This window comes from Bos indicus x Bos taurus, chromosome 3 (genome assembly GCF_003369695.1).
Source record: "Bos indicus x Bos taurus breed Angus x Brahman F1 hybrid chromosome 3, Bos_hybrid_MaternalHap_v2.0, whole genome shotgun sequence".
In the NCBI taxonomy this organism is placed as follows: domain Eukaryota; kingdom Metazoa; phylum Chordata; class Mammalia; order Artiodactyla; family Bovidae; genus Bos; species Bos indicus x Bos taurus.
Genome location: NC_040078.1, coordinates 16837361 through 16854524, shown reverse-complemented (window position 1 = coordinate 16854524; position 17164 = coordinate 16837361). Strand labels below are relative to the sequence as shown.

Genomic DNA, 17164 nt, shown 5'->3' with positions numbered 1-17164 from the left:
GTCCCATATAATTAATTATTGTTGATCTTGATCTTTTGTTAGTATTTTTAGTATATTCAGAAAGCCATCAGCGTTTTCATTAGAGTTCTGTAATTTCTTACCTAGTTTCACTGGTATTATCTAAAAGTCATCAGAAACTTGTCTGTTTTTTTAAAAAATGTCCTATCTATGAAGCTTAAAGCATTTCCCCCAAAACATCAGAGTAAGATAATAACTGTCTTTAAATGCCAAAAGACTTTAAATGCCACATTAAAGATTTGATGACAATGCAATTGAAAAAGATATTTGGTCATTTCTGTGACATACAACATTTGAACATAATAACTAGAAATATAATTGATGACATAACAGGACATATCCAACTTTTATGAATCTTATACAATTTCTAGCATATTTATGTTAATGACATTTATCCATACAATATAACCTAAGTAGATTTATCATTATTTATTTGATAATGTGTTGCATGTAATTTAACATGATGAATGAGACTAATTAGTTTAATATCTCTTTTGGAGATGTTTCAGGGGCCCTTTGATTCTCTAAGTTAGCTAGCGGTCAAAAGGGCTTTATTTAGCATTTGATGTGGGAAATTTTATCAAAGATTTTTTACACACTTGGTCAAATAGGATCATAAGTCACTGTGAAACAATACTTATCCATTTAACCAAAGTTTCAATAAAAGATTTCAAAGACAAATACAGGAAGTTATAACATATTATGAATACTTAAAAGGTAAAAAAATTTGTACAATTGTTACCAAAAAAAATCGATAGGGAATTCCCTGGTGTTCCAGTGGTTAGGACTCAGCACTTTAACTGCCATGGCCCAAGTTCAAAATAGATCAATATTCCAAGAAAATGCTCTCCTGTTATTAGAGAGAGAAAGCCAGATTCTAATTTTGTATCAGCTTACTTCTTTATTAAAACTCATTCACTTAATTAAATTCATTTTAATCTTAGCCACCTTGACCAAATATAAAACTCTTTTTCCAAGGTTCCTTTTCCACAAATCTTCTATAATTTAATTCTTTACATTCAGAATTTTGTCCCATTCTCCTCTCTCTCTCAACCTCTCTTTAGTATAAAATTACTTTCTTTTCCCTTAACAAAATGCATTTCCATAACTTTATACTTCTAAAATTTCTTTGCATATGAGAATGTTTTCCTTCTTAATTTTAGTAACTTTAATTACATATGTTAATTAGAATTATTAACCCTTAGAAACCTTAATTTCTATTTAAAAGTAGGAAGCAACCAATTGAAGACTGTTATACCAGTATTTTTTCTTTGGCAAACTTATACATTTTATAATTTCTAAAAATATACATTTCCTCATAGCATAACTTTTTTTCAGTGGTACATAACATTTTTCTAATAGACCCAAACATCTTTAGTTTTTCAATAATAAGAAAAAAGTAAGTAAATTCAGGCTTATTTAGCAACTAATGTTTCAGCATTTTATCTTATTTGGAAATAATCTAGGCATCTAAGGAATTTCCATCATTTAACTTAGCAAAACTAAAGCGTTACATTCCTGAAAGATCTTGGAAACTATCTTTAGACCTTTAAATAGATTTACATCTTTCTAAGTCAATAAACTGTGGAAAAATCTGAAAGAGATGGGAATACCAGATCACCTGACCTGCCTCTTGAGAAACCTATATGCAGGTCAGGAAGCAACAGTTACAACTGGACATGGAACAACAGACTGGTTCCAAATAGGAAAAGGAGTACATCAAGGCTGCATATTGTCACCCTGCTTATTTAACTTCTATGCAGAGTACATCATGAGAAACGCTGGACTGGAAGAAGCACAAGCTGGAATCAAGATGGCTGGGACAAATATCAATAACCTCAGATATGCAGATGACACCACCCTTATGGCAGAAAGTGAAGAGGAACTAAAAAGCCTCTTGATGAAGGTGAAAGAGGAGAGTGAAAAAGTTGGCTTAAAGCTCAACATTCAGAAAACGAAGATCATGGCATCTGGTCCCATCACTTCATGGGAAATAGATGGGGAAACAGTGGAAACAGTGTCAGACTTTATTTTGGGAGGCTCTAAAATCACTGCAGATGGTGATTGCAGTCATGAAATTAAAAGACGCTTACTCCTTGGAAGGAAAGTTATGACCAACCTAGATAGCATATTGAAAAGCAGAGACATTACTTTGCCAAAAAAAGGTCCGTCTAGCCAAGGCTATGGTTTTTCCAGTAGTCATGTATGGATGTGAGAGTTGGACTGTGAAGCTGAGCGCAGAAGAATTGATGCTTATAAACTGTGGTGTTGGAGAAGACTCTTGAGAGTCCCTTGGACTGCAAGGAGATCCAACCAGTCCATTCTAAAGGAGATCGGTCCTGGGTGTTCTTTGGAAGGAATGATGCTAAAGCTGAAACTCCAGTACTTTGGCCACCTCATGTGAAGAGTTGACTCATTAGAAAAGACTCTGATGCTGGGAGGGATTGGGGACAGGAGGAGAAGGGGACGATAGAGGATGAGATGTCTGGATGGCATCACCGACTCGATGGACATGAGTTTGAGTGAATTCCGGGAGTTGGTGATGGACAGGGAGGCCTGGCGTGCTGCGATTCATGGGGTCACAAAGAGTCGGACATGACTGAGCGACTGAACTGAGCTGAATATATTATAAAATTTTACATTTAATGCTAATAACTCTAAAGAGGCTCTTATTTTAATTAAACCAATACCTTTAAACTTGCTTTTATTTACTTACCAATGATTAATCCTATATCATGTGAACTTGAAAACATTTGAGTTAGTTTCTATTATACTTTTGAGCTTTGGAAATATTTAATCTGTAACTGGTTGCATTTATTTATTTAGGCCGTGCCACATGGCTTGCCGGATCTCAGTTGCCCGACCAGAGATTGAACCCGGGCCACAGCATTGAAAGCCCAAGATCCTAACAATTAAGTCACTGGGAAACTCCTGTGACTACTTACTTTTAAACCAATTACATAGAGTACTTTTTCAAGTTAATTTTGGCAATATGATTCTGAGATAGAAAAATACCATATCTATAATGTACATACCCTCTACCTGCCTAACATTTTTCTGTCTGGTCTAAGAATTAAATTGACCTGAGACAGACTAAAAGGAGAAAATCAAAAGTTTGATAACATGGATACATGGGAGAGACCCAGAAAAACTGAGTAACTCACCAAAATGGCCAGAACACTCATCTTAAATACCATCTTCAGTGAAAGACAAAATAAGATGTTGGCGGTAGTGGTTTCGGACTTCAAAGGGGAAGAAGGTAATTCCCATGGAGATAGAAAAGCAAATGTTTGGTAAACAAATATTTGCTGGGTCATTTAAAGATAAAGAGACACAGAGAGAAATTTTATCAGAGTGTGTTAGGTTCCTCCCTGTCTACACACCTAGTCCAGTGTTCCCAGCAGCATTTATTAAAAAGGCTGTCTTTTCCCTTTTGTATATTCTTGCTTCCTTTGTTGTGGATTAACTGACCACAGAAGTGTGAATTTATTTCTGGACTCTATTCTGTTCCATTGATGTATGTGTTAACGCCCTCAAGGTCCATCCATGTTCGCAAATGGCAGGGTCTCCTTTCCTCTCGTAGCAGAATAATACTCCATTGTGTGTATATATACACCACATCTTTATCCGCTGAAATTCACTTAGATAGTTCCCAGATGTTGACTATTGTGGGTAATGCTGCAAAGAACACGGGAGCACAGATGTCTCTGAGAGATTCTAATTTCAATTCCTCAATAAACCTGTTTAAAAAAAGAGAGACAGCTAATTTTTCTTGTAATGAAAACAGTCTCTGGGTGAGGTGCTAGCCTCTGGATAGGGGGCACCTATTAGATACAGAAGTCACTGTGCCGAGAGCTTTGAAAACAAATTCATTTATTTTAAAAGTATGAGAAATCTGAATATGCAAATAATGCATATATAATAATGAATCCATTTTGGTTCACATTTGTCTTTACACCAATACAGTAGTAAAAAATGATTTTTATTATGCTCCTATGGAGGAAAGAGTTCACAGAGGCAAAAGTACTTAGAGCTCATGGAAGTCAAAAGCAGTCCTGCTTCGAGGTAATTTGTGAGGAAATTGGTCACAGCCTTCAAGTGCTGTAGGGAAAGAACCAGGATTGGTGACCCTACTCCTCAGTTTGGAACTCTACCGCCTCCCCTCAACCCTGAACCCTCCAGAGAGGGCAGAGCCTGGGCAAAAGCTCTGTTAGCTCCCAAAGCACCAAGGGCCTAAATACTGGGACACCCTTAAATAAGGAGAGCAGAGGCGTGTGCTGAGGAAGGGTCTGGAGGCTTAAAGAACTGCGTGAGGAGGAGAGCTCCAGGGAGGGAGCTTCCATATAGGACTCCCCACCTGAGAGCCCTACCATTGACCTGGAAAGTGAAAGTGTTAGTCGCCCAGTCATGTCAGACTCTGTGCAACCCCACGGACTGTAGCCTGCCAGGCTCCTCTGTCCATGGAATTCTCCAGGCAAGAATACTGGAGTGTGTAGCCATTCTGTTCTCAGGGGATCTTCCCAACGCAGAGACTGAACTCAGGTCTCCTTCACTGCAGGTGGATTCTTTACCATCTGAGCCACGAGGAAGCCTGGAGGCAGGAGAATAGCCTCCTGAGGCTGTGAGTGTACCCTTCCCAAGGAGAGATGTGAGGGGGTGCCTCCAGACCTTCCCCACCTTTCCCCCTCCCTCTGAATAGGGGCCTGGGGTGCTTTCCCCTGGACTCTGAGAGGACACAGGCAGGGCAAGGGTCTGCTTGAACATTCCATTGAGCAATGACCGGTGGCTGACTAAAGTTTCCCTTTCTCCCCTTCTCCCCTCCAGCTCTCCCACCACACCCTTCCTACAAGAAGCCAGAAGAGCTACAATCAGCCCTACACACCCCTCACCACCCCTTACCCAGCTCCTTTTTCAGGCTCCTCCGGGTCTGTCCCTGCTAACCATCTCGGCTTGGTTTATAAATTAATTCCCAAAGTGCCAGGAAGACTGGTGTGCTCACTCCAGGAGTATCATCATCACAGGCCTCCTAGCCAACCACTGGATGCCAACCTGGGGCATCCTAACTTGTCTACAGCTCCATCCTCACCACATATCCAGGAGATCCTACAGGTTCATCTTTGGGTAACTGCCTGCCCTCTTCCTGCCACCCCGCCGCACTCCAGGTCAGATCCTCATTGTCCCACTCGCAGGGGTCGCCAGCTTCCTGGCCTCTTCCACAGGCTCCAGATCTCTTTGAAGTCCAGGCTTTCATCAGATAACCACCTCATTCAAAACCTTCAATACCAATTGCATACCCATAGTTTAGAAGCAGGGCTTTCAAACATTCCTTTACCCCTGGAAAGTGTTAGTGGTTCAGTCATGTCTGACTCTTTGTGACCCTATGGACTGTAGCCCTCTGTCCATGAGATTTTCCAAGCAAGAATACTAGAGTGGGTAGCCATTCTCTTCCAGAGGATCTTCCCAACCCAAGGATCAAACCCTAGTCTCCTGTATTGCAGGCAAATTCTTTATGGTCTGAGCCCACCAGGGGAGCCCTTTATTCCTGGAACCCTTTCTTAAAAGGAAACATTATGGAGGAGACTGGTCTATGAAAAATACCAAAAATAGGGCTTCCCAGGTGGCTCAATGGGTAAAGAATCTGCCTGCAATGCAGGAGACACAGGACATGTGGATTCAATCCCTGGGTTGGGAAAATCCCCTAGAGAAGAAAACGGCAACCCACTCCAGTATTCTTGCCTGGAGAATCCCGTGGACAGAGGAGCCTGGCGGGCTACAGTCCATATGACTGCAAAGAGTCGGACACGACTGAGCGACTGAGCGCACAGCACTGGCTGAAATGGTAAGTTGTCAAAGCTGCACCATGAGAATCACCCCACCATGGGCCAGCCCCTAAACCACCTTTGAGAACCCACAAGAGCTCTTGTAGTTCAAAATCCACTAGATCCCATCAGACTAGCTAAAACTTTTTAAAATGATACTGCCTAAGGCTGCCCAGGTTGCTGAATCGTTTGCCACTAGCGGGAAGTGGGAACTGTTACTGTCATTTTGAAAAGTAATATAGTAATAGCTATTTAAATTAAATATGTATCACCCCTTTAACCCAGCAATTTCACTGCTGAGATTCTGTACTAAATAAATAAAACCATCAGTTCTTGAAAATGTGTATACAGAGATGTTTATTCATCAATATTATTATTGTTTATAGTGAAAAAAATTGGGGGTAGGAAATGCCCACCACTAGGGAAATAGGAAATAGGAAGCAGCAAGCACCACGTGATGCCTCTGTACTATGGAATAATATACAGCCATTAAAAAGAAGGATTTAGACCTCTACAGGTTGACTCGAAAGGATTTTCATGATATATTGATAAATGGAGAAAAATAAAATGAGAAAAACATATACAGATCATGATGCTATTTTTATAATGCAATTATACAAAACATCTCTTACATATGGGACTGCATCTATATATAGTAATATGGTCATAAACAAGCTATGGAATAATGCATTCTAGTTTTTTAGCATTAGTTGTTTGAGTGCGAGAAAATAAAACTTCAGTGAATATCTCAGTTCCCCAGCACCAGCCCTAGCCTCCTGGTGTTGCAAAAAGCAGGACCCCTTCCAGGGCCTAAAAGTGGGCTCTTGTCTAACACTCAGAACTGAATTGTCCAAGGAGACACATGTGCTGACAAAGCAAGAGATTTTATTGGGAAGGGGCGCCCAGGCGGACAGCGGTAGGGCCAGGGAACTCAGAAGGACTGCTCTGCCATGTGGCTCTCAGTCTCGGGTTTTATAGTGTTGAGATTAGTTTTGGGGTTGTCTTTAGCCAATCGTTCTGACTCAGAGTCCTTGCTGGTGGTGCACGCCTTGTTCAGCCAAGATGAATGCCATCAAGGATTCTGGCAGGTGGTCGGACACGTGGTGTACCCTTCTGACCTTTCCTGAATTCTTCTGGGTGGTGATGGCTTATTAGTGTTGTGTTCCTTACCAGGACCTACTGTGGAAAGCAACTCATGCGATGGTTCCTATGGTGCCTGGCTGGGGTGGGCGGTTCCAGTCAGTGTGCTTCCCCAACACTGGGACTCCTCACATGCCTTGAGAATTACATTTGCAGGCATTCTGTACTAAATTGTTTTGCTCCACAGCTTCCCTGGTTGCCCAGATGATAAAGAATCTGCCCACAATGCAGGAGACCTGGGTTCGATCCCTGGGCTGGGAAGATCCCCTGGAGTAGGAAATAGCAACCCATTCCAGTATACTTGCCTGGAGAATTCCATGGACAGAGGAGGCTGGCCAGGCTACAGTCCATGGGGTCACAAAGAGTCAGACACGACTGAGCAACTAACACTTCCACTTTTCTTTCACTTGTCTCCCGAGTCAAATGCTTACTGTCTGTGGTAGGTCCCAAGGTTAAGCTCCAAGGAGATCAAGAAAACAAAGCTATCTATCTAGGTATTTATACTTCAAAAGAGATGAAGACTCGGAATTTAGAGATCTCTAGGATCTAAAAACTGGAGACTCCTGGAGCTATCTTCTTCCTAGAGAAATTTTATTTACATTCCAAAGGGTGGTGTTAGGATTCAGGCCAGTGACATTCCCAAGGAGATGATTCCAGAAGAAGAGAAAAGGTTCCCTTTCCCTCCTTACAAGTAGTGAAAAATCATCTTTCCTTGTCACTGGTCTTTGAATGTCTGGTCTTGAATGGGACCCAGCCCAGGATAAGATCCATGCCAAGGCAACTCACTGATTATTTCTATAAATCATTTTGTACACTCTCAATACGTAATGAAAACATTTAAGAGAAAAACATGAAAAAGAAATAGCCAAAATATGTCATGATGCGATAAGCACTGATGAACTGGCAAAGAGATTGGAGAGGCCCCAGTTCTGAACTGAAGTTTGCCCAGGGTGGAGGCACTTACTCCTTTACTGGTCTTTTCACTTGTCAAACGAGGTTAATAATTAATACCACCCGTGAATCTTCTGAGCACCACAAAAGACAATGGATAAGAAAGTGCCTTGTAAAACTAAACTCACTATACAAATGTACAGCGGCTTTATTCTCCACTGTACTGGATACGCTTGGCAGAGAACAGAGAGTTACAGAGTGTGACTCAGTCCTAAACTCCTTTGATTGGGGCCCGCCCCAGCTTACAGACGTGGGCTGTGATGTTGCTGTTTCAGCTTCCTGGGAGTCAGGCTGACTAGGTTGTAGGATTAATGCCTGTTTATATACCGCAAGGGAAAAGGGAGCCTCATCAAGGGGCATGGGGGAACGCACGGCCATTTCCACCAGAGGCCTGGATCAGCCTCAGCAAAGAGACAAGGTGTGAAGCCCCCAGATCACATCTGAACATTTCCTTCTTCTCTAAGCCCAGACCCCTGTTCCACAGCGTGAGTTAAAGGCTTCACATCCAACCTTACATCAGTTAGAAGCAAATGCAATAAAACATGACCAGTCTGTGCCTCCCCTCCACACCCAATCCCACCCTCTGAGTAGACCACCCGCCAAATTTCATTGTAAATGCTGTCACCTCCCACTGCCCCCCACAAAAAAAAACTTAAAAACCGTAACTTCAAAGCAAACAGAAGATTTGCTATTTGTTTGCGGTTTTATTTTTAAATCTATGTTCCTGTTCCCCGCCACTACTATGGAAAGACAGCTGATAAAGGACACATCTGTTAAAACGCAGGTGAACCGTGCCTCTTTCTTGATTTCCTTTGGCCTCACGGCCTGCCCACCCACCGGAGCTCCCTGAAGATGCAGGGCTGAAGGCCTTGTCTGAGTAGCCCCTCCCCCTGCAGTGGGTCTTCACCCGCTGAAATGACCCCTCCTCCCTCTTTGTATGAAAGTCTTCTTGGCCCTGGAATTGAGCGAGGGGAAGGGAAGGGTTCAGATCCTATTTGTCTTTGCAAACCGCCTTCCTTTCTTTGACTTGCTGGTGGCAGGCGTGTCTTAGCTGAAGCTGAATTGCTTATTTGAGGGCTAAGTTAGGTTTGTGTTTGTTCAACCTCTAAGCCATGCCTGACTCTGCAACGTCACGGACTGCAGCACACCAGGCTCCTCTGTCCTCCACTGTCTCCCAGAGTTTGCTCAAACTCGCCTGTTGAGTTGGTGACACTATCTAACCATCTCATCCTCTGCCGCCCCCTTCTCCTTTTGCCTTCGGTCTTTCCCAGCATCAGGGTCTTTTTCAAGGAGTCGGCTCTTCATGTCAGGTGGCCAAAGTACTGAAGCTTCAGCTTCAGCAACTGTCCTTCCAGTGAACATTCAGGGTGGATTTCCTTTAAGACTGACTTGTCTGATCTTGTTGTCCAAAGGTTAGGTGCCAGGAGCCAAAAGATCACCTGGCTGACGTTCCCTGAGCACCAAGTGGCATGTCCTTCTTCCCTGGAAGGACTCCACGACCATCGGCCCCTCCCCAGGGGCTGGAGAAAGCCAACCCCGCCAGTCTGCAGCGTCCTGCTCTCCGCCCACAAGAGGGCGCTGGCTCCACGCCCCAATATGCTGGCCTCTGGGGTTCTGGGAAGGTACCTTTCCAGGTGGTGTTGGGTGCAACCAAGGCCGAGCAGCCTGGGACCGCAGGCCCTGGGTCCCTTCCTGGTTCCCAGCTGTGCCAGTCACTACACCCTGCAGGGAAGGAGAGGCCACTAGAGAAGGAGGAACACCAAAAGGTAAGGCTTCCAGTCCTCTTGAGACTGTCCACTCATCCCCACCCCAAGGAGGAAGAAGACAATGCTGCAAACCTGGGCCCCAGGGAAGCGCGGAGGTAAGAGGAAAAGGAGGATATGGTCTCCCTTTGAGGTCCCCAGAGCCTACAGAGGAACTTGCCTGGCCCCACCAGGCCTGGAGGGGACAGACTATGACAACTGCCCCATCACCCTGAGACACAATTTACCCCCTTGCCCCACCCTCACCCGCCACGTGAAAACACTAATGCAAACAATGAACTCAGGCAATAATTCAGACAGTTACTCACCTTCCCTGATGGGGGCTGAGAATGAGGCTTGGCTCTGACGGAATAAGTGGGGTGATTCATTCTGCTAAGGCTGTAGGGATTGGCTGGATCAATATTGATAGAAAAGCTTGAAGCCGTGGTTGCCCAGCCCTGGGATCCCCACCCCATCCTGGGGACCCCCCACCCCGCCCCTTTCACAAACACCCCATGATTCACATATTCACACAGCTACCAGCTTCTCAGACCACCACCCCTAGTACAAATTACCCTGCCCCCTGAATGCATGGACACACTCCTAAAGCGTGCTTCCCAACTTCGACCACCCAGGGCATAGGCAGCAGAACGGAACTCAAGCATCCAGTGTCCTGTCCGTCTGTGGTGGTCTCAACAGAGTGACAAACACTCCCTGACCAGGCGCTGGGCATGTCCATGGCACCTTCTCTGCCCCCACTTCACTGTGGTGAGACGTGGGCCAGCCCCGCCCCCCAGCGCTTCTGGCCCTTCCACTCTGGCCATACCCAGAACAAAACTAAGTCTTCATCATCAGGGACCTTGCTAGGACTATCTCTGCTCCACTCTGGGCTCAACACAGCCTTACTCAAGCACCATTTCCTCCAAGCCCATCCCAGAACCCACTCTACTGGGGACCACTTGTGTGTGCATGCATGCTAAGTCACTTCAGTTGGGTTCAGCTCTTTGCAATTCCATGGACTGTAGCCCGCCAGGCTCCTCTGTCCATGGGATTCTCCAGGCAAGAGTACTGGAGTGGGTTGTCATGCCCTCCTCCAGAGGATCTTCCTGACGCAGGGATCAAACCCCCATCTCTCATGTCTCCTGCATTGGCAGGCAGTTCTTTACCACTAGTACCACCTGGGAAGCCTGGGGACCACTTGAGCCTTTCCTTAAGATGGCTTCACCCAGAGTGGACATCTTTTCTAATTCACATAAAAGCCAACTTGTGAGCTCACAGCCACTCTGTTAAGGTACATCCACCATCTTGTGAGCCTTCCCACCAGTTTTCCTGGCCTGGTGAGTCACTGAGTCACTCCCAGAGGTAACTGTGAGAAAACCTTCTGATGGTTGATGCAGCATCAAGCAGAGGAGGAGACAGAAATCACTGGGAAGCCAGGACACAGGGGTAGATTTAACCAAAAAATAATAATAAATTTATTGTACAATTACCACCATTAGACAGACAGACCAAATAGAGGGCGTCTCCACCTCCCAATTTATTTTCAGTCCTGGAGAAGTTCATTGTAGATCATAGCCAAGGCCCCCAGGAAGGTGACATATTCTTGGAAGTTCACCACCTGGTCCTTGTTCTGGTCCAGTTCGTCCATTAGCTCTGCGATTTCCGCATCCTGCATCTTTTAATGTGTCAGAATGGGAAAGCCAGACTCAATGGTGATGAGACCTTGAGTTCTCTGCATTTCCCCCTCCCAGGCAGCCCTCTCTCATACAAGTGTCTCTGTTCTCACTTGTCACCAAAGATCCAGTTCCACCTTGGGTTCACTTGGCTTTACCCCTCCTCTGTTCCTCACTCAAAGGGAAGGAATTCCAGGCTGAGTAGCCCCAGCCCCACAGAGTGTGAACCAATGCTAAGGCATGTGGTCTAGGGCCCTGGAATGTGGATAGGGGTGAGTCAGATGCACCTGGCACCCCGCCCTCTCCCAGTCCTGCTGCTAGAGTGGAGGTGGGGAGAGGGGGCCTGGGAGGCTCACTCATCTCTCCAAGGGTGAGCTCCTTCTGGACAAGCTCTTTCAGCTCCTTCTTGCTCCGGGTGTTCTTGACGCCCTCACAGCCAGAGTACTTGTGGCAGATGGCCACCAGGAGGCTAATGGCCTGATCCAGGGGGGGTCCCCATAGCTGAAGACTGGGCTTAGAGCTGCAGGCAATGGGACAGGTCAGCAGCCTGGGCAGCAAGGCCTTCTCACTCACCCACACGCTTCAAGACCACTGTCAAGCAACCCCTTCAACTCCCTTTGACTAGGGTGAGGTGAACCTTGGTGGAGAAAGGAGAAAGCCGGGGACTGGAAGGGGAGGAGGAGGGCAGACTCTAGGGCCAAGAGATGCGTGCCCTGCAGAGAAGGGAACCAGAGCAGAGGTGGTTCGAGGATCCTAAGGAATAAACAGGACCACAGTTGAGAACTCTCCTCTAGGGGTTCCAAGAAAGTTGGGGAGTATGTTGGGAGTGTGGGATGGAGGCTGCACACCCAGCCGCCCCCCCCCCCCCCCCGCCCCACACACACACGCACACATCCTCACAGGACCACATACCGTGCCACTGACACACCCCACGCCCGGGACACACCCTCCTGCAGCCTCCCAGGCCCGCTGTGGGGAGCTGCCCCATAGGACGCCTTAGCCCGGGGCCAGCCTGACAGGGCCTGCCTCTCCCCGCCACCGGCCTACTCTGAATGCGAGCGGACCAACCCGGGAGCGCCGCCCCAAAAGGACCGGGGCCGCCCTGGTGAGAGAACTCACCGCCGGTTGCAGCGAAAGGAGAAGGGAGCGACCGAGCGGAAGGCTGAGCGGTCGGCCAGCCCGCCTTATAGTGGCGCGGCCGGGAAGCCGGTCAGCGAAGGCGCCCCCGCCGCGCACGTCCCGCCCCACGCCCCACCCTGCCGGCTCTTTACGCAGCACCCCGGCCGAGCTTTGCACGTCCCCTGCCCCGGGGGCTTTTCGGGGCTCCGTGGGGTGGGTGTGAGGGGCTTAAGGAAGACCTGCACTCCCTCCTAATTTCCAAAACTCAGTTTGTCCCCCGTGTCGTGATGTGACAGGGCAAGGGGAGGAGGCGGAGAACCGGGCAGGGACTGTGTGTGTGTGTGTGTGTGTGTCTGTCTGTCTGTCTGTCTGTGTAGAAGTAAGGGGGTAGCGATGCAGGGAAAACCCTCGATGAAGGACAGAATTGACAGGGCATCTGGAACAGCCATCCCACTAGGGAAAATAAATTCCTGCCACCACCAACCCCTCCCTTCCCGCACCCCACCCCCTCCCTTCCCCCACCCCACCCCCCTCCGGAATTCCACTCGGAACCTCTTGCCCTTTAAAGTGCACGCACACCCGGGCGAGCGGAGCCATGTGTCATGAGTTATTTACCCTCCACAGCAAAGTTTTTCAGATCCTCTCCTAAGAAAGGATTTTGATATGGAGAAGTGGGGAGAGCAGAAATCTCTGGCCCCCAGAGATGATGGGGGTGGGGCTCATTGCAAAGGAGGAAATGGAGGAGAAGGGGGCTGGCATGGAGGTCAAGGCCAGACTGTTTTCTTAGTGTGTTGGGGGTGGGGGCGGGGGGCGGGGGGCGGAGGGAGAGCCTCCTGTGAGCCAGGGACAAGTCGTTCTGGCCTGCCCACCACTGCCCTCAGGGACCACATCCCAGCTGCCCCCAGTGATAGGGACAGAACAACGGGGCCAAGTAGTGGGAGAGTTAATCCCACTGGGGGACTATAAGTAGAAAAAGTTTGAGAGACCCCTATGAATTGATGATTACTCAAGAAAGTGGGTTTGCTTAGCCACAAAATCAAGCAGGCTTGCTTAGCAACAAAACCATGCATCAGAACATAAGACATACCCCCAAACAACAAAACAATGATGGCCTGAGCCCCACATCCTGCCCAGTGAGCTCAGTAAGTTAATGATCCCTAGGTCATGCTCTCTGTACACATAAAAAACAGTAATTTGTAGACCTAACTTGACCATGTAGAGATATGAAAACTCCCCTGCTCAACCCAGAGGAGGAGCTAATGATGGAAGCACGATGTCTACTCAAGAAAGACAAAGGTCTTCTCCCCCTCCCCACCTTTCCTCTGATTGTAAAATTGTAACCCAGTAAGTTCTTAGGGCCGGGCATCTCTCACTCACCCACTTGTAAGCCTCACAATCATCCTCTTCCAGTAAATCACTTCTTATCTACCACTTAGCCTCTTGCTGAATTCTTTGCTGTGCTGAGACTTAAAGGGCTATGGTACCAGAGCTCTTTGGAGCTCCTGAAACAGCACCTAAGGATTTCACCCTTATTGTGAGTGTCCTCATTCCCTGAGCCACTTTCCCCCAGCAACTTTCTCTGCATACTTGCAGCATTCCCTCGAGGCAAGCAAAAGCCTGGCCCTACTTCCCCATTTTTTTTTTTTTTGGAGGGCAAGACTATGCCTGGATAAGATTAGTCACATCCACTCTGAAAGACTCAGAACCCTAACTCCCAGAGGCTGTCCACTTACTCAAGGAGAAGCTCTGCCTAGCCCCACCCCACCCCCAGCCAAGATGGAAAAGAATTCTACCAAACCAGCCCTGGACACCTGGAATGGAAAACCTTTATTCCTCTGCTGGAGGGGAAGGCTGAAGCAGGGTCTATCTGGGAGGGAGGGGAAGGCGAGGGGCCATGCAGGGTTTGTGAGCAGAGCTGTAGGGGCCAGGGACTAGGCCCCGGTCACTGGTTCTCCTCCAGAAAGAAGTCATTGTAGGCCATGCACAGCGTGGTCAGGAACACCGAGTACTCCTTGAAGTCAATCTCCTGGTCGCTGTTCTTGTCCAAGCTCTTCATCAGGTCGTCAATGCTGCTCTCCCTCATCTTCTTCAAGGGCCCAGATAGAGAGACAGGTCAGCCAGCCACCTCTCCCAGCCCTGCCGTGCCCCCTGGGAAGGTGGCCTCAGGCTGATCCCCAGCTGAGTCAGCAACACAGAGCATCTCAACCCCCAGAGCCTCCCCCCAGGCCACAGCCAGCATGGGATCTGACACCAAGCAGAGCCTCCATGCCCTGAATAAATGACTAGAGTTCGGGTTACTGCAGGCACCCCTCTTCCTCTCAACAATTTCTACCGTTCAAAGAAACAGCTAGACTTCCTACAACACCTCATAGAAACAGCTTGGTGACTGTACTGGCACTGAGCAGGATCCAAGTCTTATTCTGTCCCTGTTGGGGATCGTTCAGAACGCAAGCAGATCACACATCCCTCCACGAGAGCAGAGGTTAGAGCTCTGTGTTCCCTAGCTAGGAGAGCCTGCAGGATAGCTATATGGCACAAGTGCACGGCACCCAGGCCTGCTCTCTGTCTGGTCCCCTGCCCTCCCAGCCCAGCTCTACAAGAGGAGGGAGACAGGGCACTTGGAGGGAACAGGAAGAAAATACAGGCACATCCTGCCCGCTCCTCTCCGCTGTCCTCCACTCCAGCTTTGCCACAGGAGACAGGACGTCGGGACGTACGGAGATGGAAACAGCCTCTCTGTGACCCCATGCTTGTCCCCAATCTGGGCTCCTGTTATAGCCAGGCCCTCCCCAGGGCCTCCGTCTCCCTGTAATTAACCCTGCCGGACCCATGGCCCCTCCCTCTGCCCTCATTAAACTCCAGGATGCAGAGAAGTAGGCAGGAAGGCCAGAGGGGAGGCCCGGTGACACCCACACCTGCTTTGGTCCCCTGTCCACAGAGACATATTCCCACTTTTCTCTAGGGAGGTCCACTAAGGTTCAGGATGCCACAGGAGAGCCCCCCGCCCCAGGCTGATTTTAAAGGAAAGAGGGAGAGTGATACATGGAGCTGGCCTTGAGTTCCAACCTCTCACTAGCTGGAGATTATATAATGCATCTGAGCCTCAATTTTTTTTTTAACTGTAACAATAATATGATGACTACCTCACAGGCCTCTCCCTCTTCAGTTGCCTCCCTCCCACCATCTCCATCTGGTAAGAATCAGTTCTGCTTCCTTCCAACCTGTGTTCACAAACTAACAGAATGGTCCTTTTGGGTCCCATGTCAGCATTGGCTGAAAGCCCCAGCAATGGTGGATGCACAGAGCAGGGCCAGGTGGGAGCCCTGCCCGTGAGTTATGCATAGCTGACCTGGACCCCCGAATCCCCTCACCCACCACCCACCCCATTCCTCTCACAGATTCCACAGCTGCAGGAACCCAGCCTCAACCTGGAAGTCTCCTTGATCTCCTTATCTGCATCCCTCACCCGGGCTGAGGTCCTCCCTGCAAATGCTGCTCTCTCTGTTCCCAGTGATACCTGATTCATCCCTCGGCTCTAGGTCTAGAGTTGTACACGCCCAGGATGTTCACTGTCTTCCTTGGGTCTCCGCCCCTACTTTGGGCCCTCCTGTCCTGGCTGAGACTAGTGTACCTTACAGACAGACATGTGTCCCCTCTGGAGGGGCCTCCCCCCCTCGTGCTGGGGAGCCCCTGACAGTGGCATCCCCTTCTTTTCCCTCCCCTCCCCCACCTACCCAGGGAGCACTGGGACTCTGGGGTGCAGGGGAGGGACTGGAACCTACCTCACCAAGACACAGCTCCTTCTTGATCAGTTCCTTCAGCTCCTTCCTGCTCAGAGTCAGTTTGCTGCCCTCTCTCCCAGAATATTTATGGAAAGTGGTGACCATAGTGGTCAGTGCCTTCTCCAGAGGGGTCTCCATCACAGTGTGCAGTTCCAGAGGCTGAAGGGAGAGGGAAAGATCACATGCCCCAGGAAGCCGGACCCCATCACTAGCCCCTCTCCAAGCTTCTCCTTCAAGGACCAGTGACTGGAACGCATGGTGAGCCCAAAGTCTGGCACGTGGACCCCAATGTCTCAGGATAGGCTGTAGTGAGACCCACGGCAAACTTGGAACAGCCAGAGCCTGACCAGCCCTGGAAGGAGACTGCACACTCTCCTGCTTAGAAGATGTTGAGAAAAAGGTCTAGGGGCAAGCTGACCTTCCCAGAAGAACTGGTGGCAGATGGTGGAGCCAGTGAAGGGTCAGGATTTTCTTCCGGCCTGACCCAGCTTGGGCACTCACTTTCCAGAGGTCATTCTCCTTACCTTAGTCACCCTCCCTGGCCCAGGAGCCTGAACCGCCCGCTATCAGGGAGTGTCCCATTACAGAAGTGGGGGACAGGGCAAAGAGAGAGTCCAGGGGTTGGAGGAACCGGGGCTGAAACTGGAAGATAAGATCTCAACAGGAAGCCGGGAAGGGGGGACAGAACTTGTCCGGCTGGTCCCCAGGCTCCAGCCCAGAGAACTGCACACACAGACCAGTCATGAGTCAGGGAAGGAAGTGGGCCTCCTCTCCGGGGTCATTGTGAGGGCTGGATGCAGAAACTGGGTCTGATGGGGCCCTCCAGTCCACCAGCACAGCCACACACCCCTCCAAAGGAAGAGGCTCTTGGAGCTCCTGTGACTCAGACTTGGAAACCACTTCCCCCTTAGGCAGGAAGG

The 17164-nt window shown here is 48.5% G+C and overlaps 2 protein-coding genes across 3 annotated transcripts; both read right to left on the bottom strand.

Moving 5' to 3' along the window:
- Positions 1 to 11117: 11117 nt before the first annotated feature.
- LOC113882881 lies at positions 11118 to 13059 on the bottom strand. Its single transcript, XM_027526073.1, has 5 exons — positions 12990 to 13059; positions 12463 to 12689; positions 11981 to 12096; positions 11706 to 11863; positions 11118 to 11350 (listed from the first exon to the last, which is right to left on the bottom strand). The coding sequence occupies exons 1-5, from the start codon at positions 13057 to 13059 to the stop codon at positions 11214 to 11216; spliced, it is 708 nt and encodes a 235-aa protein (XP_027381874.1). The 3' UTR covers positions 11118 to 11213.
- Positions 13060 to 14270: 1211 nt separating this feature from the next.
- Positions 14271 to 17047, bottom strand: S100A5 (S100 calcium binding protein A5). 2 transcript variants are annotated; one of them, XM_027538316.1, is made up of 3 exons: positions 16769 to 17047; positions 16245 to 16403; positions 14271 to 14548 (listed from the first exon to the last, which is right to left on the bottom strand). In XM_027538316.1, exons 2-3 carry the CDS (start codon positions 16380 to 16382, stop codon positions 14405 to 14407), a joined length of 282 nt encoding a protein of 93 aa, XP_027394117.1. In that variant the 5' UTR covers positions 16383 to 16403; positions 16769 to 17047; the 3' UTR covers positions 14271 to 14404. The 2 variants fall into 2 exon arrangements, with proteins under 2 accessions (XP_027394117.1, XP_027394118.1); XM_027538317.1 differs by lacking the exon at positions 16769 to 17047 and adding an exon at positions 16663 to 16753.
- Between the last annotated feature and the right edge of the window lie 117 nt (positions 17048 to 17164).